General features: G+C 45.9%; 1 protein-coding gene across 1 annotated transcript in view; it reads right to left on the bottom strand.

Moving 5' to 3' along the window:
• The window catches only part of Alk (ALK receptor tyrosine kinase), a 678240-nt gene that overhangs the window by 96362 nt on the left and 559261 nt on the right, over window positions 1-22617 (bottom strand). Inside the window, exons 7-8 of the mRNA XM_047523055.1 lie at window positions 16647-16778; window positions 14294-14394 (exon numbers count right to left, since the gene is read on the bottom strand). Coding sequence (XP_047379011.1) covers window positions 14294-14394; window positions 16647-16778 — 233 coding nt within the window. The remainder of the gene's footprint in view (window positions 1-14293; window positions 14395-16646; window positions 16779-22617) is intronic.

Raw genomic sequence — 22617 nt, 5'->3', positions numbered from 1 at the left:
TCCCAGACTCCCCTACACTTTGCAAGATTGCACCTGCCTTATGTTTTTCTGCTCCTGTACTTTTGATCCTTCCATTTCCTCTACCTCCCCTTTCTTCTCTCCATGTTAAAAAAAATGGAAATGGATTTCCTTTTCAGGAAGTTTTTTCTTATCATTCCACTCAGAAACGACTTCCTCTTCCTCTGAAGTCCTATAACTGAGGTGACTGGGATCCTCATGGGATGTAGCCCTGCCACCTTGTTTTCCCTTACTGCAAGGCAGGAACTGTCTTATTTATCTTGTATTCAGTGACTGTCAAGTGTGGGCACATGGTTGGAGCCAGTCAATGTCAGAATGAATAAAAGGTATACAAACATAGGCAGCTACTCCTGTCTTTACCCAGTTCCCAGCTCTGGGATGGTGAACAAACTTTCCATCCTCTGAAGCTCATTTGTACTTTCCTGCATTCTGCGGTCAGGTTCTAGGGAAGAAGAGAGAATCTCCTATTTCTCAGTCACCTGACTATATTCTAAATTGCCCAGTTCTTAGCTGCTCTTAGGAAATATTCAGTTAGAAGCAGAGTCTGCTAATGGTATGAGCATGTCTGTGAGACAGCTGTCATTTCTACGCTGGGTAAGCTGACTGCTGAACTTTCTTCATCTTCCTGCATTGTATTTTAGGCCAATTGGATTGTGAGAGAGGAGTGAGGAGAGAACCTACATTATGGTGCTAAGGCTCTAGCATCCTTATCTTGAGGAGGTCCACCAATAGCCTTCTTGGTTGGTATCAACCTTTGAGGGATGTGATCAGCTATTCATTCACAAATATTTACTGTATACCTACTCTGTGCTGCATACTGTGCATATCTTCCCTGTGCTCAGGGACCTTATCATCCAGCCAGGAAGTTAGAATTTAAACTAATAATTACAAGTGTGCTGAGTGTAACAAAAGATGAAGTAATCAGAGCCTCTTGATAGTCAATGTGAAAGACATAAGACAATCAAAGCATTGACACCATCAAGACCTTGGGCAAGACAGCCACTGGACCCAACTGTTCAGAGCAATGAATAAATAAGAAAATTTTAAAAATTAATTTCCTTTCATTTTTCATTTTTTTTGTGTGTGATGCTGGGGATTGAACCCAGGGTTTCACAAATAGTAGGCATGTGCTCCACCACTGAGCAACATCTGCAACCCCTCCTTTCGTCTTATAATGGTACCACTTATAGTTTATAGCAGAAACCACATATCTAAGGTCATAACTCAAGCCAAGGCATGCACTGTCTGAGCTTCAACAGTGTCAAGTTCTAAAATTGATGCAAAAGTCTTGGAATAAGATTGGCAGTCAATAAGTGGCTAGTAAATGTACATTTAGGATTATTAACTTTTTTATCTGCTGAGTACTCTGTAAGGATATACCCAGACAGATGTTCTTCCTTAAGACAATCAATCCAGAACCCACCATCTTTGCCTTGGTCTACTTCTCACCTGCAGTTATGTCCCTTGTGACTTCCAGATTCTGCCTGTGAGACCCAGTGAATGCCTTGCTGCTTGGATTTTGGTCCTTGGACCCATATCTTCAATATTATCTGGGAGCTTGTTAGAAATGCAGAAGCTCTGACTGGGTCCCACACCTACTGAATTAGAATTAGAATCTGCAGGGAAGCACTGATTTAGAGAGCAGCCTCTGGGACTCTGTCCTAGTGCTCCTCTGACTCATTCACCGCCTTTCCAGAATGCACTGGAAACAACTGCCCTTTGCTTCAACACTTATTCTCCAGGGGCTCATCTGACCATTTCATTTCCTGGCTTGTTGACTATGGCAGAACTGGGAGTTTGTGCTCCATGGTTCAAGTGCATTGACTATGTGACCTTAAGACTATTGCTTAGCCTCCTCTGAGCCTCTATTTTGTTGCAGACAAATTTGTGATCATATTCATACTTCCCTGCCCACCTTAAAAGGTGGTTATAAATACTGGGTGGGTTAAAGAATGTGGAAGAGCCCAGGTGACGCTGTGCCTGGCTTGGTGAAACCAGTAGTTTTCCATCTGGGCTGCAAATGAGTCGCCTGGGGAGCTCTCCAAACTGCCAGTGTGTGGGCACCACCTGAGATTCTGATTTAAGTAGTCTTGGTTAGGTTCTGGACATCAGAGGCTTTAAAATCCCTCTAGGTGATTCTAAAGTGCATCCTGGGTTGAGACCACTGGGGAGATGGGGCTACTTAGTGCAGAAAGTAGTCTGGCCTTCTCACTGAGGGGTCCATTTTCATCCTGGACTTTTAGTTTGAAGCTATTCTTAATCACTAAAAAGTGGCTTAAAATGTGCCCACCATCACCAAAGTTTACAGGGGTGAATCTTCTATAGAGAGGAGGACACAGCCCTCAGCAGAGAACTTTCATGGGGTTGCCACATCAGCTCCAAGCAAAGACTGAGAACAAGCCAGAAAATGAGGGACCCCTGGGTGAGCAGAACTGACCTGAGTCAGAGCTCTTCTCTTGCTCTTGCAGAACAAGGTTCTCACCAATTTCTTAATTATTGGGACAGGAGGACTGATGTCAAGTCTTACTGAGAAGGGCTGATATCAAGTCTTCCCGAGACTTCCTTATTAATCACTTGTGTCTAAGTGTGTGGAGCACTCTGGTCCTGAGTCCCTCTCAAAGGCTGACATTTCTCTTATCCAGTCCTAGGTCACAGAGCTCCTCTGATATCATTCTAGTTACCCATGCCAAGGACACCCTTACATCTTACCAGTAAGATCCCAGTGCCCACACTAGGCACAAAACACTCCTGCAAGTTGATCTTAACACCCATTTCTATCTGTGTGACCTGTAGGGTAGGAAACCATTGTTGATTGACTATTGAATACCAGAAAGTTGCACCAGGCACTTACACATATGCTGTTTCATTGTATACTCACAGCATCCCTTCATGTAAGTATTATTACTCCCATTTTTCAGAAGAGGAATCTGAGGCTTGCAGAGGTGAAGCCAGGCCCTTGTGGGCTGTAGGCCCAAACACTGAGGACCTGGAGCCCAAATTCCATTCCGTACTGTTTCTACCACCCTGCAGTGCTATCCACACTTAACATGTTATGGTATTCTTTAATGTATCGGTGTCTATTGTGAAAACTTTCTTGATTCTTTTTGCTCACAATGAGGGCTGTGAACCAGCAGCAATGGTTAGCCTGGGAACTTGTTAGAAATTCAGGACCTTAGGTCCTGGTCCAGCTCCACTGAATCAGAATTTATATTTTAACAAGGTCTGATCTGAGAAATACTTTCATATTGGAGGAATTAGGGGGATAGTGGATTTTAGGCCATTTATAACCAAAGTCTTGGTCAGACAATTCCCAGTTGTGTATGTGTGTGTTTGTGTGTGTACATGTGTGTTTGTGTACATTCGAAGAATCATATACATATCTAAAGTTATATTTATGGAAAATAACACTTGTTGGAGCCTGTAACAATACAATTTTTGATCCTCCTGGGCGCATCCTAATAGATATAGGTTCTAATGGCAGCTTTTGACTAATAGACTCTTTTATATGCAGACAGCAAGTGAGACAAGTGAAAAGAAACAGCAACAAGAGCACGCCACCCGCAATTATATCTCCTGGCTCCAGCTGGCCCTTTCACAAGGGCCTTTTTTCCCTGCCTCTCTGTGGGGCCTGATAGACTTTCCAATTATGTGGGACCAGTGTTTGTCATTTTATTAATTAAGGTCCTGTATGTAAAGCAGGAGCCTCATTGTGGCTAGGCCTCATGCTATTATTTCTCTCATGGCCCTTTCCTCCTCTGAAGGTAATTACTGCAATTTTATGTCTAGAATATGCCCTGTGTTTGCTATGCACACCTCGTGGCAGCTTCAGAACAAGCTCTTGAACCCACAAGAAAAGATCATAAGGAAATTTAAGCTGAAAGGGGACTCTGGTATCTAATAATGTCTATACTGCACATCACACTCATAAGGGTGGGAAATGCTGTGGGTGGAGATGGTGGCAAGGTTCACTATCTTTTGAAATTTATGAAGGGCTGCAAGAGTTTCAGGAGTAGAGACAAAACCAAGGGTGGATGCAATAGTGTGCATTTCCCTTCAACACAGGAAAGTGAGTCGTAGCATTCAGAGATGTGCAAAGACGAGCTTGCTTGGCAGGTGACAGGCATCCTGGAAACTCCCCACACTGGGAGTGATCTGGGAGACAAAGGAATTCATGATCAGGATTGAAATTGTTAGCAGGGGCCAAGATGGGGGTCAAGACTCCCCTCCAACCTAAGATGACATGGGGTTTTGATTGTGGGTATGAGCTTGTAATTTTAAGAGTTCCCTGATTTCAGCATGCTATCTTATTAAGAATATTGACTCATTGCAAAATTCAATGTTTTTGTTCACCATCTTCTAATTCACCTGGAAAGAATAAACACCAGCTCTCTAGCTATAAATAGCCTAATGAAAAATCAACCCCACACAGCAAGAAGCTGTCCAGATGCAGATTTTTTGATAACAAGCAAATAAAATGTGATGCTGGCAAGTACTTGCAATTACAGAAGCTTAAGAAATGCTGGGTTCCTGGTCATGCCAAAGAAGGAATCCTTCCTGAAGACACCACCTCATCATATCTTTCTTTCTGAGACATCACATCAAAGCCATAGGACATCCAGCTGGGGATATCCATATGACTCCTTTTAAAAACATGGGGAGAAACATGAAAGTTATGTATATAAAATAATGACCTTGGAATTCCTGGGTAGTGAGGTTAGAGAGTTACAGATATTTATTTTTTATTGTGGGGTCTTTTCCAGATTTTTAACCTATAACTTTTGATAACTAGAACAGAACTATATGATAAATTCAGAATATAGGTTAAAAGCATGTTCGTGAGGAATCATATTGATATACAAAAATGTAAAATGAACTAAGGAGACACAAAATAGTTAGATGGTATAATACCAAATGCATGTGAACCCTTAATTTACAACTTGGTTGTAGACGTATGCTTGGATTTCTCCCTTTCTCTCTTTTGAAGGAAATGTGCCACCATGGTGACAGGGGTGATCTTTCGTGGGGGTAGGACCGTGGGCAATTTCACTTTTCTCGTTCATACTTCACTGTATTTTCCTAATGTTCTACAATGAACAGAATACTTTTATAATCAGAGAAAAACTTAAAAAGTGCTACATTTAAAAAGGCAGTGATGGAAGACTCTGGTGTTGTTGGAAAGTAGGAAAAGAGTGGGTTGAGTTCTCTGTCCTTGTGTGCTTTGTGAGGGACCTAGAGTCAGGGGCTGGGGCTCCTGAAGAACCAGGTGGGACAGTGCTGTGGACAGAGCATGGGCTTTGGAAATAGAGTGGGCTGGTTTTCATTTATTACAGAATATTTCAGATCTCAGTATCTTCATCTGTGAACTGGGGCTACTGTGCTTTCCCTGGAGATCCACTCCTGGGCTTTAACCAAATTATATGACCCAGTGCCCAGCTTAGCAAGGACATTTCATAAATGTCAGTTCTGTTCTCCTCTATTGGAAAGGGCAGGTATGGAACACCATGTTAGAAATATATAGCTCATGGAAAAACAGAATAGGATAGAGTGAAGGATGCTATAATAAAAATTTCAGTCCACTTTTATATTTTAACCTTCTAGTTCCTTAGAGAATTGTCTTTCCAGTCTCAGGGAAAGAAAAAGATGATGTTTTCCTCTGAGTTACAATGTAATTGTGTGGTTTTGGACAAACAGCCTCCTCTGTGCCTCAGTTTCTCTGTGTGCATTGGAGATGATGCTGAAGAATAACTTTGTAATCCTCTTGTTGGGAACAGGATTCACTCTATGCTTTCATGGACTGCCATTGGAGGCATGTGAATGTCTGTAGGGGCCCAGAGCCCCCCAGGAATATGATTCCCTGGCAGCTGGGGAATCTGTGCTCTCACTAGAGTACTCTGAATCTGGGACCCATGAATGTGTTATAATGAGCACCAGTGGGAGCCACAAGGCTGTGTGATTACTATACCGCTTTTGAATGGGACCCAAGTCTGTGCCAAGGGCTGAGAAAGATTTTATTCACTCCCTGAGCCTTGACAATAATTCTTCATATGCCTCAGTTTCATTGTGTAATGGGAGAGGTATTAATTTTGAATAGCTCAGAGGTATTAAATTAATTATGTCCAACTGCAATTACAATTGCTGTTGATTACTCGAGCCCATTAGCATGTATCCTGGCAGAGTCAACCACATCACAATAAGTAGTGACAGAATGTGGGGCTCCCCAGTGCCCTGCTAGCTCTAGATGCTGAGGTAAGAATTATTTTGGCTTGGAAATCTCAGTGGGGCCTCATTTGTTGGATCCTTAAGGGTCAATGAGTAGTCTTCTTGCTAGCCCCTATCTTTAAGGGGCTGTGCAATTAATTGATTAATTAATTATTGATTAAGTGGGTTTATTGGGCATGGTTTCCCAGTGTAACCGCTAGTAAAATAATGCTCCCAACCTGCCCCCAGGTTACTAATTGACTGAGAAGAAAATAAGAACACACAATGCCCATTAGCAGGCAGAGAAGAGGGATAATCCTAACAATTGCTGCCATTTGTAAAGTATTGTGACGATTACAAAAGAGTTTTCACATTTTTATTTGATGCTGGTAACAATTTCAGGCAGCAAGTAAAACAGGTATTTTTGTCCCCAATTAGGGAACATGGTCAGATGGCTCTTTAGTGGCACAGAGCGGGAATTGGGGCTCCAGTGACGTAAGTCAAGTCCAGTAGACTTGGACTGACCTGGTTTGGACGGTGGCTGTATCACTTACTAGCAGGTTGACCTTGGGCAGAACATAAGCTCTTAGTCCCAGGTCTACATCAGTAAAGGAGGTTTACACTTTTTCACGAGTCTGTTTGATAATGTGAGAATGGAGGTGAAATGTTCAGCACAGTGCCAGTGTTAGGCCAGGGGATCAATATTTTACAAATATATCCTGGTCATGGGGTGAGAAGCTCAGTGGCAGATGCTTGCCTAGCAAGCAGGAGGCTCTGGATTTGATCCCTAGCACCAACAAACAAACAAAACCCTCAGTTGGCTTTGCACATAGTAAGGGTGTCTTTCCTCAGCCACAGACTAAGGGATGATTTCTTTCTCCCACGTTGCAAAGGCTCTAAGGAAGACTTTTGGTTTGAGTTTTAGTGTAATGCAGCTGAGTTCTCCTGAAGACCAGGACCTTTCACACCAGTTACACTTAACTTTCCTGTTGAATAAACACCTGGCAGATATTCCAGATTCCTATGGTCTGTCTCTTAGCATGGCTGGTCACCCAGTAGGTCTGAAATCAGTACTTACTGGTTCACTGGCCTTCTGTGACCCCTCTTGGTCACCTCTCTCTTGATGTCTGTAAGCTCACCCAAGCCAGTCAGGTTGTACCGGGCTCAGGTTCCTCTTCTGTAGGACGGAGAAGATTTCACTCATCGTAGGGCGAATGCGGGGAGGTGGAGTTGGTCTGTAATCCTTGACACTAAGGGGGTTCTTATTACAGTGATGTTGTTAACGGGTGTGTGGGATGTTGCCATTAGAGACCTAAAGCGGGGCTTGTTCAGTGGCTCTTCAGGAAAAGTCACTTGTAAAGCCTCTCGAGAACCAACCCAGCCTCCCCTGTCCCTTCCAAAGCAAAGTGGCATATGCTTAGGCCCCAGGTACAGGCTTCCTAAAATTGTCCTCATGTCCATCATGAGGACACAATAACAGGTGCCAGAGTTAAGGTCCTCCTGGTGTTTCAGATGGGTTGTCAGCTCAGAGTGACTTGCAGGGTGAGTGACAGTGGCATCTCAAGGGGACTGGTAAGGAAGGTCCCTCTGTCAACACATTGGGGCTACTTAAGGGTAAATGGTTATTATTCTTTTTAGATGTCTGCTGCTAGGGAAAGGGGTGGGCAGTGGGAAAAAGGGACTTTTGCTGGATTGGAAGAGAGTGCTCCCCAGGTCCGTGTAGGGTGGTGAGAGGAGCTGATGGGGATGGTGGAGAATAGGGACAGGGGTCCATCTGCTGTTTCCTTGGACCCCGGTTATTGAACCTTTACCTTCAGCCCTGCTATTACCAGGCTACTGAGGGCAGAGCAGAGGTCAAGTTCTCCAGATTCAGGCTCCTTGGGTAGAGTAGGCTGTGGAAGTGATCTTGGAATTGCTGCAAAAATCTGATAATGGTACTAGCAGCCAGAGGGTAGCAAGAATCATATGTGCTATTTATTAAGCCCCTAACTGTGTCTAGATCCAGGTGAGTACTTCTTAATTCCTGTTTCACTTATTTCTCCTGGATGTCCTTCAGAAGAGACTGAAGCTGAAAAAAGGGAGGCAAATTTCTCAGTCTTCCAGCTAGAAAGTGACCCCAAGCCCCTGATCTTCCCACTAGACCTGGCTGCCTTGATGAGGCTCCTTTTGCCCTGACCCCACCTGGCCATCTGGATTCCTCTGGATGAAGGGATGTCATGGCTGTTGGGCCATGGGTCAGGGAAGAGGCAGCAATTTTGAGACTTCTCAACCCCCACTGAGGAGAGATGGCACTGTTCCCCACCCCATGAATCACTCTGAAACTGACAGTGCATCTGAAAGCCCAGGAGGACCTTGGCCGTGACTTTCTTCAGATGTCAGCATCACTCTGCAAGAGCCAGAGGGGCCCTGTGCTTCCTACGGGGATCTGAATGACATCCTCCTGGGCGGAGGAGAGTGGGCCATCCACATAGATGTCATACAGGAAGCATGAGGTCCAGATAGATGTCATACAGGAAGCATGAGGTCCTGACCCTGGTCCCAGTGTAGGAGGAAGGCATTTTCCAAATGGCTTTTCCTGAAGACCCACTGCATATGCAGAGAGCCGTGAGTGTGAAGACCAACTGCACTTGCTCCGAATTTAGGCAAACATCGAAGCTTGCCTAAATTGCACCGAGTTGCTGCAAAGGTGTCTGAGCATCAGAGGAGATGGAGGCTGGATGGCCATGAGAACTCTGCCTGATGGGTATCTCTGTCTTTATATCCCTGACCAATGGGACTTGGGCTTGGTGGGAGGGGAAATAGGGCTGAAGCTACCTTGGAATCCCCTCTAGCTTGGCATTGGTCCCTGGCTATTTACAAAGAGGGTTTCTACAACCACCACAAAGTGTTTGTGTAGCACTGTTTGACCATATGAGAGCAGAGGCTACTCCCAGGTTGACTCTGGTAGAGCAGCTTATTCTGCTGGTCAGCAGTCAGTCATGGCACAGAAAGAGAGGGGGCAGAAAGAAAGGTGAGGGGGCAGTTTCCTTTTCACTGGATGGACACATGTTTCATGCAAAAGGTAAACTGGATCCAGGAAATGACAACCTTATTCAGAATCAAGCCCATGATGCCTTGGGATAGCATCTCCTTCCTAATTAGCTAACATTAGTTAGACCATGCTGGGCCACATACAATGAATGGCTAACATTTGAGTCCCACACGTGAGCAGCAGTAACCCTCAGCAACACAGGGTGGTGCTTCCTTTCCATCTTAGCTGGTAAGTACTCCATGTTGGGGTGCTGGGGGCTTTAAATTGGGTGAGTGCGAGACCTGAGGCTGTGGAGTGTCACATCAGCTCCCCCTAATTTGAGAAGGACTGATCTGTCCTGGAAGAACAGTGTGACAGAAAGAGCATGAAGCTCCGAGTCATGAGATCTGGGTTTGGTCTTGATTTGTATTTGCTGGTTTGGATCTTTAGGTACATTTCTTTCCTGTCCTGTTGTCATGGGCTGCTCCCATTGTCTGGGCAGCCCAGCACACACCCCGACTCACATCACAGGTGGGGAGACCCTGATAGGTAGATCTGCTCGGTAAAGTGAGAGAATCAAATATTCCTGCTCATCCCCCTGGCCCTACTTCGCCCAGGGTTTTGGGGGCTGTTGCCAGAGCACATCTGCCTTTGTTTCCTCCTCCACCTCAAGCCGTCCTTTAATTATTATTACTCATATCTTCCTTTCCTTGCCTTTCCACAGGGGACTTTGCCATTGAGTTTAATAAACTTAACACAGCAGTTAGAAAAGTTCCTCTCTTTTTCCCATCCCGAAAGTCTTATTCATCTGCCTGCGGGGAGAAGCAGGGGCAAGCTTGAATAAGCCCAATCAACAGCCGGGAGGGACTCTCACCTTGGTCTGCCACTGAGTCACACTGAGAGGCTAGAGGGAGAGGAAAGGCCTTTTTCCAGGAACGATCGCTGGCACCCTGAAAAGTCTTACAAAATCAACCAGAGAGCAATTTACTGAAAAACTCCCTGGCCTCCTGCCTTCAGAGCCTGCCACCACAGGGGACATCTCAGTGGGGCTTTGAGCAGAGCTTAATGGATGGCAGCGGGCAATTCCAGATGTCATCTGCTCCCCTGAACCTCTCTGGGTCACATTTGCTGGTTTTAATGACACAGAATGTGGGTCCCCTTCCCTCCAGGCCAGCAAACCTGGAGAAGTCTCACTGCTGTGTCTGCCATGTACAAAGCCACTGCCTGCAGCTAATCAGAGTCTCTCTTCAGTACTTGGACTGATGTCTGGGTGACGGTCCCAGCTGTGCTCCGGGGTGCCAGTTGTGTGTATACACACGTGTGTGTAGGGAGGGAAGGGGTGGCCCTAGCTCTGGCTAGGTAAGAAAATCAGCAGTGGGGAACTGACTATCATGAAAACAGTGGGTGACCACCCACTTCCTGGGTCCCTTGAATTCCTGCAGCTCACAGGAAGGAACACTGCTTCCAGATTTTTGAGAGGAAAGAAAACCAGGAAAGCCTACTTTTTCATCCCCCTCCCCCCAGACCTTGTTCTGGCCTGAGAACATGGTTTAAATTATTCTAGTCACAGGCAGGCTATTCAAATAAAACAGAATTACAAACCACACGGGGCTTGTTGAGACAGTCGGGCTTCCAGGGTGTGTGAAAGGCAGCGGGAGGGGGGAGAGGGCCCCTGCCACTATCCTGCGTCCTCTTTATTACCAGCAGCTGCAATGCTAGACACATCCAGGGTGTCTCAAAGCCAAGGAGGATGGGAGCAGGTCAGACAATGAGCAGGCATGTGAAAGCCACCGCAAGGTTTCCTTCCCCGGTGGCAACTTTAATTATTCGAACTGGAGCTCGGTGAAATAAAAATAAAAATAAAACAAAATCAGAATATATTGTAAGTGGCTCCTCAGGTTCCTGCAGAGAATAGCTTGTGGGGAGGAACAACCCAAAAAAAAAAAAAAAAACCTCACAATGCTCTCTCTGTTTGTGATTGGGCGAGGCCGAGGTCTTTAAATATTCATGCCCCATGTGCCCCTGTGTGGAGAAAGGAAGGAGGCAGCGTCTGCAGCAGCCGGCTGGCCAGGGAGAGGTGGCAGCAGTGACTGCAGGCAGCTGGAGGGAGGAGGTGGGAGCTGGCCTGCATCTGGAAGGCCCCAGAAGTTGGGGTGGATACAAGGGGCACCCTGGCTCTGTCTCTGTTATTGGAGGGTCTGACCTGGTTACATGTGCTCTGCTCTTCCAGTTTCTCGTCCCCTCTGCCTCTGATCTATCATTTCTAGCTCGTTTTCAGATTCATCTTTCTCAAAGTCGAATTATGTCACAAGTCACACTCTTTGGGGCCACATGTAATGAAGGGAAACTCTCTCAATGGGCTGAGAACGAATTTCAGCCACATTTAGCAGACACACCTATGGCCAGACAGATCTCAAGTTTTAGTACACAACCAAATTACCAGGGATAGGGCTGGAAATGCGGAGTCCCAGGCTGTGCCTAGGGATGCCATTCAGGAGATCCAGGGTGGGACTCAAGAATCCTCATTTATCACACTTCCTGGGTGATGGTGGAAGGAAACAGACTTAGGAGTGAGCTCGTTCCTGGAAAGTCGTTGCACATGAGAACTCACCAATGTTTGTGGGGTTTCATGAAGAAACATTTTGAGGTTTGCTGACATATATTCACTTCCTGGAGATCAGGACTCATCTGGTTTGGAGAAGATGCTCTATGGTGGGCATCCGCCCTAGGGCTCAGGCAGATCAGCTGCCAGTCCCTGCTAGGACCCTCATTAGGAACTTCCATTCGTGACCCTATTTAGTATTCACATTTCTGCACTCAAGTCACACAGTCAAGGAAGAAGGACCCTTGAGGAGTGTAGTTTGAAGGCTCTCAGATAACCTCTCTCAGTCTCCGATAGCAATGCCACATTCATTTCCCCACCGCCAGAGTTTGGCCAACCGGAGAGAAGAAAATCAACTTCCTGCCTTCTGCATTTAGTAGTTGAATAAAATAAATGGTGGTGCTTATAAACCTGGAAACTCATATTTCTATTTTGGTTATTTATTTATTTTTCTAAAAACATTGCTTCCAACCTTGGGAATTCAAAGGCCCATCAGCATCAGATGAATGGCCTGAAAACCTGAATGTGAAATACTGTGAAAGTACATATATATAAAAATATGAATAATGTGAATGTGGGATGGACTCACTCCCTTTCCTTCATTTTACCTGCTGAGCCAAATTCTGGAAAAGGGCAAGCAACAGTAGAAATAGCCTAGAGCAAATCTGACTGCAGGAAAAATAAAGCAGACCAGTAAGAGAACCCACATGTTTCAGCTATTGATCAACTCAAAGGTTATTACAGAAGTCACGGAGTATTAGAAAAATACCACTTTTGCCCTGACATTTCCTTTTCTGAAAGTAGGCTTATCTAGTGAAGAATAAATTTAAAGTTATCCCACTTCTCTGATATGCGGATGTTAAGACCAAATGCTTTTAAGGATCCTCCTGTCCTGTCAGGTGGGCCAACCATCTGTCCTTGTTCAGATTTTCTCTTAAGAAGCCCTCCTTTCTAGGTACCTGCTCTGAAGCATCTGAGAAATACCAACAATGTCTCGAACTCCACCATCTGCAGCAGATAGCATGGTTTCTCAAATACAATTTAATTTAATGAATTCATTTATTTCTGCCCAGACTTCTTCCATAAAAGGATTTAAGGTAGCTCAGAGACACGTAAAATGTAGTAAGATAACATTAACTAGAAAAGGGGAAGAAGGTGGGGCAAATGTTGAGTTGTGAAATCACCAGGAGAGGGGCAGCTACAAAGTGCACATCATAAAGTCATATTTACTGTTTAAGGGGGAGCCTCAACTTTAGTTTGACCGTTCCTCTAATTTAAAAAAAAAATCATGTATACATCTCTTCCCTTCTTCTTTGTTTTATGCCTGTGAGTTTTCATTTCAAAGCAACCTGGAGAACTTGAATTTCATCTCATAGAAGGGAGAGTCCTGCTGTCTGTACCTCTGTAGGCCAGAACCCCTCATCCCTGGAATTTCTACCAACCAAAGGAGGGGAAGTTAAGCTAAGTTTTGTAACGTCCACAACTTGAATGGACACAACTGGTCAGAGGATGCAGAATTTTTTGTAAACCTAGGGATTTCTCCTTGGAGTCTCCAAAAAGAGGGCATTGGCCAAGTCTGAGCTATGAGTTGGCTTTCTATGACGTGTGACATGCAGGTACCCAGGAGCAGTGCAAGGAAACCCCAGGCCTGCACTCTGAGCTGAAAGTCTGATTTTTGTCAGATGCCCTCTTCTTCCCCCATTCTCCTTTTGAGTGTTCGGACAGGGTTCCAGGCACCGCTGGCTAACTATTGTAATGCTCACTTTGTGCCAGACACTTGTCTCAGCCCTTAACATATATCAACCTATTTAATTCTTACCTCTTTGGGGCAGGCACTATCAAGGGTTTGTAGGTGAGGAAACTGAGGCCCTGGGAAGTCAATGAGCTGCTCACATGAAGTGTACAGCCAACCAGGGTGGAACCTGTCTCAGACTCAGGTCACCGATTCTGAAGTCCAGGAGCTTAATCATTGTGCCACACTGGGGTTTTAAGTGCGTTTCTTGGTCCCTTGAGGATATGACCGTATGTGAAGGAACACGATGCCAGGCCTTGGATCCTCAATGGAATGCCCTTGATGTCTTAGTGACATTTATATAAATCAAACTTTTGATGCTTTATAATATTGGAAATGTATTATAAGAGCTTGCTATTTCTACAAAGCGTTCTGTAAAAAGTCTTATGTAGATCCTTGTTACCCTTCCCTGTTATGCCTTGGGAAACATTTTCAGGGTTTGCTTAAATTAAGGTCCTACTGTGAACAGTTCAGTGCAGCCGAGAATGGGTATTAAAGGTGAGATTCTCTGCAGATGAACTTTACTGTGTTGTTGGGTGCCATATGCCTAAAACATAGCAAATGGGCCTTCTTGTCCTTCTGCCAGGAAATCGACCAGCCTAGCCATGCAGGCTCCTTTCTTAATTGTGTGGGTTCATCTGGAAGAGAGAACTAGAGGAATATTGAGACTTGCCTCACATGGAGAGTTCTTAATTGGTGCAGGAAAAGTAGCACTGGTCACCGTAGCACCTTCAGAAGTGGGGACGTCAGTGGTGCTGAGCAACAGGGCATGGCCTAGGGGAGAGAGGAGAAGAGTCACAGACACACCGTTTTCTTGAACTGAGGGGCCCAGGAAGTACAAAATTAACAGACTATGCATTCTTATCTAGCCTAGGAACGTCTTTGAGGACATTGGTTTCTTACCTATAATGGCTCAGGAAACTTACTTGTTATTGTCAACAAGCCCTGGCTCATGCAAAGACTTTCATTCCAAACTGCCTATGAGGACACAGCACCATTTGCCTGGTTATTACACCAGGAACAGCCTGATGCAAAGGGTTCCCCAGCCCCACGCTCCCCATTACTGGTCAGCCCTCCATTGGTTCTATGACCTTCAGTCTCTTCTCCCCGCTCTGGAACCCAAGTCATCCTGTGGCCCATGTCCCGCCCAGGGAGACTCATTTCTTGTGTTTGTTTCAGCACCACTTGGCCTGAAAACCTGGGAGACCATAAGCTGCTGACCCCATATGGTGGCAGGAAGGAAAAACACTAAACCTCCCGGAACCGAAGGACAGTCTTAGAGATCGTCAGTGCTGTGGATATGGGAGCCAGAGTGACCTAACAACATTTTAGGAGCCTGTGAAACACTATGGCTTGAATCCCTCATTTCTACCTTCAACATCTCTTAGTAAAGTCCGTTGTGGAATTCCACTGAATAATAAATTCAGGTGGGTCCAGAGCAGTTACCAGTACAGACCAGAGATTTTAGCAAGCATGAGGCAGATTCAAGGAACTGAGGTTCTGTGACTGGGGAAAGATAAGCCGTCCCATGGGTGGGTAAGTCACAATTGCTGTCTGCAAATATGTGAAGGCCTTCCATTCTAGGACAGGGGTAGTTTAATTCTGTAGGGCTCAGGAGGGAAAGTCACTTTCCATGAGGAGAATTCAGAGGTAGAGCTTGCCTGAGGCAGGGAAAACTGGTCTGTGGTTCAGAGTTGTCACACAAGGGAATGGGCTGCTCTAGGAAGCTGTGGGAGACTTGTCACCTGTGGTATCCAACAGGGCCAGATGTTTATCCACTGTGATGCTGGAGGGGGGATTATCAAACTGGGGGCAGACATGAAGATCGCCTTTGATCCTGGGCTCCCTTTCTCTTCTCTGTTCCTTCTGCAGACAGGGTGCTAAGGAGGATGCTGTGTGGTGAGGAGACCGGGAGAAGTAGGAACTCCTGGCCTCCTCAGCTGGTGAGGGGTCCCTGCGGATCTCCCCCATGGCTGTGGTAACTCAGCCTTCTTTCTAAAGGGCCACTGTGAGAGTGTCCTGGCCCAAAGCCAGCTCACTCCAACGCAGCTAGTTCTGAAGACTGAAAACAGAACTGGGTGGGCTCTGGGATCCTTCATAGTTGATCTGGATATTGTCCTCTCAATATTTATTACTATTTCTTTAAATAATCCATAGGATGTACAATCTTTGCTTGGAAAGAGAAGGGTTTTGTAAGAGGGTGTTTAGTTCCAAAAGGAGAAGAAAAATGTGGGGGAGGGAAGGAGAGAGACCCTTTCCCCTGCCAGTCCTATGCTGCACAGAGCTGGGCACCAGGGCCTGCCCAACTGACTAGGTATAGGCCAAGGCTGGGCCATGGCTAGATAGCCTGGCCTTTCTAGCAAACTGACTGTGGCAGCTGGGCTGCCCACAGACCTTCTCTAATCCCATGCCCAGCCTGGGCTGTATCTCTGAATCTGAAGCCAGACTACTCAGGTGTGTGTGGCTGTCTCTTGGCTGTGTGGAGGTCCTTGGTTCCTTTGGCAGTCAAGAAGGTGTGTGAGGAGGGGAACACAGGATTTGCCAGTTGAAGTCAGGGATGGGGATGGGGGGATGGCTAAGGAGGCTGGGCCTCGGGGAATGAACCAGACGCAGGGGCACAGTTTCCAAGGCACAAGCCTGGCAAATGACTCAAGGCCTGCCTGTGCCTTAATCTCCTCGGTCATGAAGAGGGTTATGGCTTTCCCTGCCTCTCAGGAAATTTATATGCCTGACACATGGTTGGACCTCCATGAACACTTGTTGAAAAAAATGGATTATTATTGTTGTTACTATTTTTTAACTTTAATCCTTTACTGAAGTTCTCATTTTGAGTAGCAAAAGGTAACATTGAGTTTGGCCAGATTTAATCATTCTAAAGTTCAAGCAGGAAGGAGGACGGGATTGTGTGTGAGCGCCGTCAGCAAGCTCTGGGCAGGCACCCTATAGGGTGGGGTGGAGCCCTACGTCTCTCATCTGTCCACCTGGACATTGGAATACACACCAGGGAGGAGGGCAGAGAGGGGTACCTTGCTGGTCTTGGGACCGGGCATCCCTTAGGGTCCTGATCTGCCACTGCGGCATGTGGGGTGAGAGTGTTCCTTGGGTCCAGCCACAGAAGCCATGCTCGAAGCTGCAGTAGAAACCAGCAGGTAGTTTACCTGTGGAGAGAGAAAGCACAGGGACACGGTCACCTCTAGGACCGCCAAAGGCAAGATATGCAATGCCAAGCCAAATTAGCTAGCCATGACCACATTCTCTTCATCAATAACAACTCCTGGTCAGGATGCTGGATGTCTAATGATACTGGCTACAGTGAAGAGATGTCTCAGGTCCCAGCTTGGGTATATGCTGGCTTACAATTTTCTGATCTTTAGAAAATAAAATAGTAATAATAATAATTCCATAGTGTGGGTCATGTCAGCCCAGTTTTATACACAAGAAAGCAGAGGCTCAGAAATGTCAAAACACTTGAACAAGCCTTAGCAGCTAGCAGGTAATCCAGTTAGGACTTCAAGAGCACAGAATCCAGATTGTCTGCTTCTGAATTCTGTGCTTTTAATATCAATCCACTGTGACTATTATCCCAGGAAAAGGCAGTGAGCAGATCACTAGGATACATTTCCTTCCTTCCTTCCTTCCTTCCTTCCTTCCTTCCTTCCTTCCTTCCTTCCTTCCTTCCTTCCTTCCTTCTTTCCTTTCTTCCTTCTTTCTTTTTTTCTTTTCTTTTGGTACCAGGGATTGAACTCAAGGGTGCTTAACCACTGAGTCGTATCTCTAGCCCTTTTTATGTTTTATTTTGAGGCAGGGTCTTGCTAATTGCTTCAGGTCTTGCTAAGTTGCTGAGGCTGGCTTTGGACTTGTAATCCTCCTGCCTCAGCCTCCCCAGCTGCTGGACTTATAGGAGTGTGTCATTGCACCTGGCCAGAATACATTTCTAGTGGCCGACTCGACACAATGACAAGAGTGTGGTGTGGTCGGTAGTGCTAGCTGGGCTTGGTTTGGCTCTCTCAAATACTCCCCGTCTGCTGAGACACCTATGGTTCGAAACCTTCCACTTGCTTACATTTATTTTCCTGGCAGTAAAGTGAAGCCACGTGACTAGCTCTAGGCCGTGAAAGGTGAGTGTTTCCTCTGGATGATGCTGTGAAAAGCCCTTGTGTGTAAACCTGCAGTCCTTCTCTTTCCCTGCCTCAGTGGCTGAGGAATTCTTATTCTATTCTTACTCTATTCTGCCAGACTAGGTCCCTGAGTGATCCTGTGGAGCAGAGGTCCCTCCCACCCGACCCTCAAAGGATGGATTCTGTAATGGTTACCATAAGCCACTGCAGGGTTTTTTTTTTTTTTTTTTTTATCATTATTGCAGCATAACCTGACCTCACATTCCTAGTCCTGCAACCTCTCTCTCGTCTGCTGGCTCAGCAGGAAGGGTCCACAATCCTCTACACCAGACTGACCTTAAGTCCCATTAAAGAAACCACAGTCAGCTTTCAGGTCCGTGTTTCTTAGCTTCTCACAGGAGGAGGAGGCAAGGAGAAGAGGATTAAAGAGAGCTTACTTTCTCCAGCTTCCTCAGAGAACAGCTCTGGAAACTCAGTTCCAGGAGCTCCTGGGCCATTCCAGGCCATTCCAGGTTGTCCCAACACCCCATGACTCCAGGCCATGCTGTGGAGAAGCAGCAGGGCTACATCTCCATATTGGGAGAGGAGCCCCCTAGCAGAGACCCACCGCTCGCTATGTCCTTCCTCTGTCTCAGCCTCTCAGCAGCAGCAGGCTGACAAAGAGGGCCCGAATGCTTCCTGGCTATGACAGCACCTCAGTGAATTATTCTCATTTCCCCTCGATTCTCTGTGCATTTCACAGAGGCAGCATTATAAATTAAAACAGGCCGTCACTGACTTTGAGCATCTCTTCCCATTTATACCCCCCTGAAGAAAACATTTCCCCCCATCCTGCATGCTCCTCTGATTAAAAATCCAAAAGCTAAGGAGATCTTTCTGTTTTATTTTTCACTCCCCCCTCAAGGGATCCCATATCCACTTCTGCATAAACCAACTGGCATCCAGAAGTGACCTTCCCCGGAACATCCTCCACAAGGGTGCTTTAAAAACCGAGGATCGCGATGGAAGATTCTGGCAGGTGATGGGCTGGTGGGAGAAGTGGGCAGGCTGAGCTGAGGTTGCAAACATGTCACTCCCTCCTGACCCTCTCAGGAGCTGGAGGGAGAACTGAGCCTGAGTTTTGGGTACTGGCACCACAGCAGTGCTAGGGCTCCAGTCCTAGCCTTACGGTGGCTAGGGGTCGTAGTGCCTGCTCTGTGACCTTAGGACCACCACTTCCTTTCTTAGAGCCTCAGTTTCCTTATCTGTAAAATGAGGCAATATTAATGTCTGTTTCATGGGACAGGTTTTTAAAAAATTATTATTTTATTTTTACAGACTGCATTTTGATTCATTGTGCACAAATGGGGTACATCATTTTGTTTCTATGGTTGTGCACGATGTAGATTCATACCATTTGTGTAATTATACATGTACATAGGGTCATGATGTCTGTTTCATTCCATCATCTTTAATACCCCCACCCCCTCCTCCCTCTCATTTCCCTCTGTGTAATCTAAAGTTCCTCCATTCTTCTCTCACCCCCCATCCCCAGTTTGTATCATCTTTCACTTATCAGGGAAAACATTTGGTTTTGGTTTTTTGGGATTGGCTTAATTCACTTAACAGGATATTCTCCAATTCCATCCATTTATCTGCAAATGCCATAATATTATTCTTCTTTGTGGTTGAATACTATTCCATTGTGCATATATACCACAGTTTCTTCATTCATCTGTTGAAGGGCATCTAGGTTGCTTCCACAATCTACCTATTGTGAATTGAGCTGCTATGAACATTGATGTGGCTGCATTGCTGTAGTATGCTGATTTTAAGTACTTTGGATATAAACCAAGGAGTGGGATAACTGGGTCAGAACCCAATCAATAAATGGGCCAAGGAACTGGACAGACACTTTACAGAAGAAGCTATACGGGAGATTAATAAATATATGAAAAACTGTTCAACATCTCTAGTAATTAGAGAAATGCAAATTAAAACAACTCTAAGATTTCATCTTACTCCAATTAGAATGACTGTTATCAAGAACACAAACAATGGGTTGGGGATATAGCTCAGTTGGTAGAGTGTTTGCCTTGCAAGCAAAAGGCCCTGGGTTCAAATCCCCAGCACCAAAAAAAAAAAAAAAAAAAAAAAAAAAAAGAGAACACAATAGGTGTTGGCGAGGATGTGAGGGAAAAGGCACATTCATACATTGCTGGTGGACCGGAGGGCTCCAACTGGTGCAGCCACTCTGGAAAGCAGTGTGGAGATTCCTTAGAAAATTTGGAATGGACCCACAGGACAGGTTTTAGGACAAAATCAGGGAGTGTGGAAATACCTTGTAAACAGAGTTGTCCAAATATAAAACGGTGGTAGTATTATTAATGATCATTCATACCTGAGTGAGGGCCCTCATCAGGGTGGGGGCTCCAACACTACCTGGGGAGGGACAGAGACACATCCCTAGGCTGGCTCTGGAAAGGCCTCATGGAGGTCACAGTTGTGGCAGCTTTGCAGTGTCTTCCACCAGGCAGGACTGAGGAAAGCCAGTGACGTTCTCTATCTTCTGAAGCCCACCTGTGTCCTAGCTGGCCCAGGGTCCACGGTAGCTGGGAGTGGAAGCCCTATTTCCTTTTGACTGACAGAACGAGGGGAGAGGGGCAGGCGACAGAGCAAGACAGGTTCTTGACCCTTGATGTGGCAATTAAAATCTCAATGGGAGGAAGAGGTGCTGAGGATTTCCATGATCTTAAGCACATCAGGGCAGCCAGGCCCAGCAAGAGGCCACCCCAGAGGGAGCTGGTGGGAATGGAGGTCAAAACAAAGACCCTGGTGGATGAGGCCCAGTTTGGGGAATCAATGCTGAGACCAACTGCTGAGTGTAAGGTTGGCTCACTAACTAGGTTGGGTCTACCGGTGACAGTTCATCCTTCAATGATCCTCTTCCCATTCATCCTGAGTACCTACTGAGTGCTTGATACATTGTAGGACTTCAATGCTTATTTACAGAATGAAATGGGGGGTCAATTCTTTAATCTCTTGTCACTCATAATGGTGTCTGGGGATCAGTGCTGCTACTTGGCCTATGAACTGTTAGAGGTGTGGAATCACAGGGGCTACCCCGCCTACTGGCTCAATGTGCATTTCTAACAAGCTTTCCAGATCATTCCTACCTACCTCAATATTCTAGAAACATGACTCTTGCCCACCCCCTTCTTGGGCTATAGCTAAGTATGTCATTGACTGGATGGTGAGTCGGGCTGTGTGTGGGTCAATCAGTCCCCCAACATTTGGCAATGATGACACCTGATTCCACTCTAAGAGAGACGAATTGGTAAAGTCACAGAGATGTGACCTCAGCCACAGCCGCAGGAGCTGCCAAGCATAAACTTCAGGCCAAATGACACTACTTCTTTTCCTCTCTGTGTGACAACTCTGTTAACATTTTTGATAAATACGTATTATACATTTTCTTGAAAATATGGAGTCATGGGAAAAATGCTAGAAGAAATACATCAAAATATTACGGTTATCTCTGAATGTCTGAGAGGGAGGATTATGGGCAATAGTTATTTTCTCCTGTGCACTTTTCTAGATTTTCAAAGTATTTTACAACCAGCACGCTTTATTTTCCAATAAAGAAATAGACTTTTAAAAAACTGTTTTTGCCTGGAAGGAAGATTATCCCCATGAAACAGATGAGATTATTGAGTCCAGGGAGGGGAATGCAAAAGCTGTGAGCTTGGGACCCTCAGGGAGTGAAGTGGGGACACCTGTCCCCTTTCTGGGGAGCCACATGCCATTGAGGCCATTGTTTGGACACTCAGGGAATCCAGTAGACACCCTTCAATGGATTACAGCGTCTGGGATGTCTCACTTGGATTTGGTAATGTTTTTTATTGAAAATGCTGGGATGTTGACAGATCTTATGTTACAGATGAGAAAACAAACGTGGAGAGTGGGGGCTAATGATCTAACCCCCTCTTGCTCCTCCACAGAAAGGAGGCAGCAGAGACCTGGACTTCCCTGACTTCCTGGTCCCTCTGTCCTGGGTGAGTAGCTAGAGTTAGTGCTTAGCACTGCCAAATGCTGAGACTCATACAACAGCCGCGTCTCAGTGGTCTGGAATGTGGACGCAGACTGTGTCTGAATCAGTGCTCGGCCCCTGGGTGAGTCTGGTTATGGAGCAGCCTCCTCTCGCCCGAGATGGGTGTGTGAGCATCGCCAGGGAGGGTCGTGAGCATGAAACGAGTTAGTACCCGAAGTGTTTCGAGCCGCTCCTGGCACATAGTAAACGCCCCATAAACGTTAGCCAGCTCTCTGACTGTTGTCATCCTCACGGGGATGGTGTCCAGAATCAACAGCATGATAGGGAAAACAGCAAAAATGCCAGGGACTAGAGCACACACGAGGAAAAGGATATGCACGAGGAGTTCTGCCAAGAACAGAGTGGGGAAAAGACGGGAATAACTGTCCTCCTGAAAGGAACCTCTCCTCCTAGCCACTGACTTCTGCGGCAAAGGAGCTGGTGGGGGGATTGTCCAGGATGGAGCTGTCATTCGGAAAGCTGGTCAGAACAACTTTAAAATGTGGTTAGAAAGGTCACTGGGCCCCAGGCTCTTGCTCTTTCTCCCCAAGAGCTGTCTGAAGCTTGGAGCTGGCCCTGGAAATTCTTGAGGGCAACCTGTGAAGTGGTGGGGAAATGCCCTGAGCTCAGAGTAATGGGCTGCATCCTGAAGGCTCCAGGCTTTAATCACAGTTTTGCCCTAGACATACTGTGTGACCCTGAACAAATCAATTACCTTCTCTGTGCTTTCACATTCCCATTTGTAAATCATGGCATGGCCTCTCTGATCTGTGTCCCAACTGGGAAGTGGGTATCAAAAATTTTTAAAAA

The sequence above is a fragment of the Sciurus carolinensis genome, chromosome 13 (genome assembly GCF_902686445.1).
Source record: "Sciurus carolinensis chromosome 13, mSciCar1.2, whole genome shotgun sequence".
Lineage (NCBI taxonomy): Eukaryota > Metazoa > Chordata > Mammalia > Rodentia > Sciuridae > Sciurus > Sciurus carolinensis.
The sequence above is the reverse complement of the archived record's forward strand: the minus strand, read 5'-3'. Positions and strand labels throughout refer to the sequence as shown.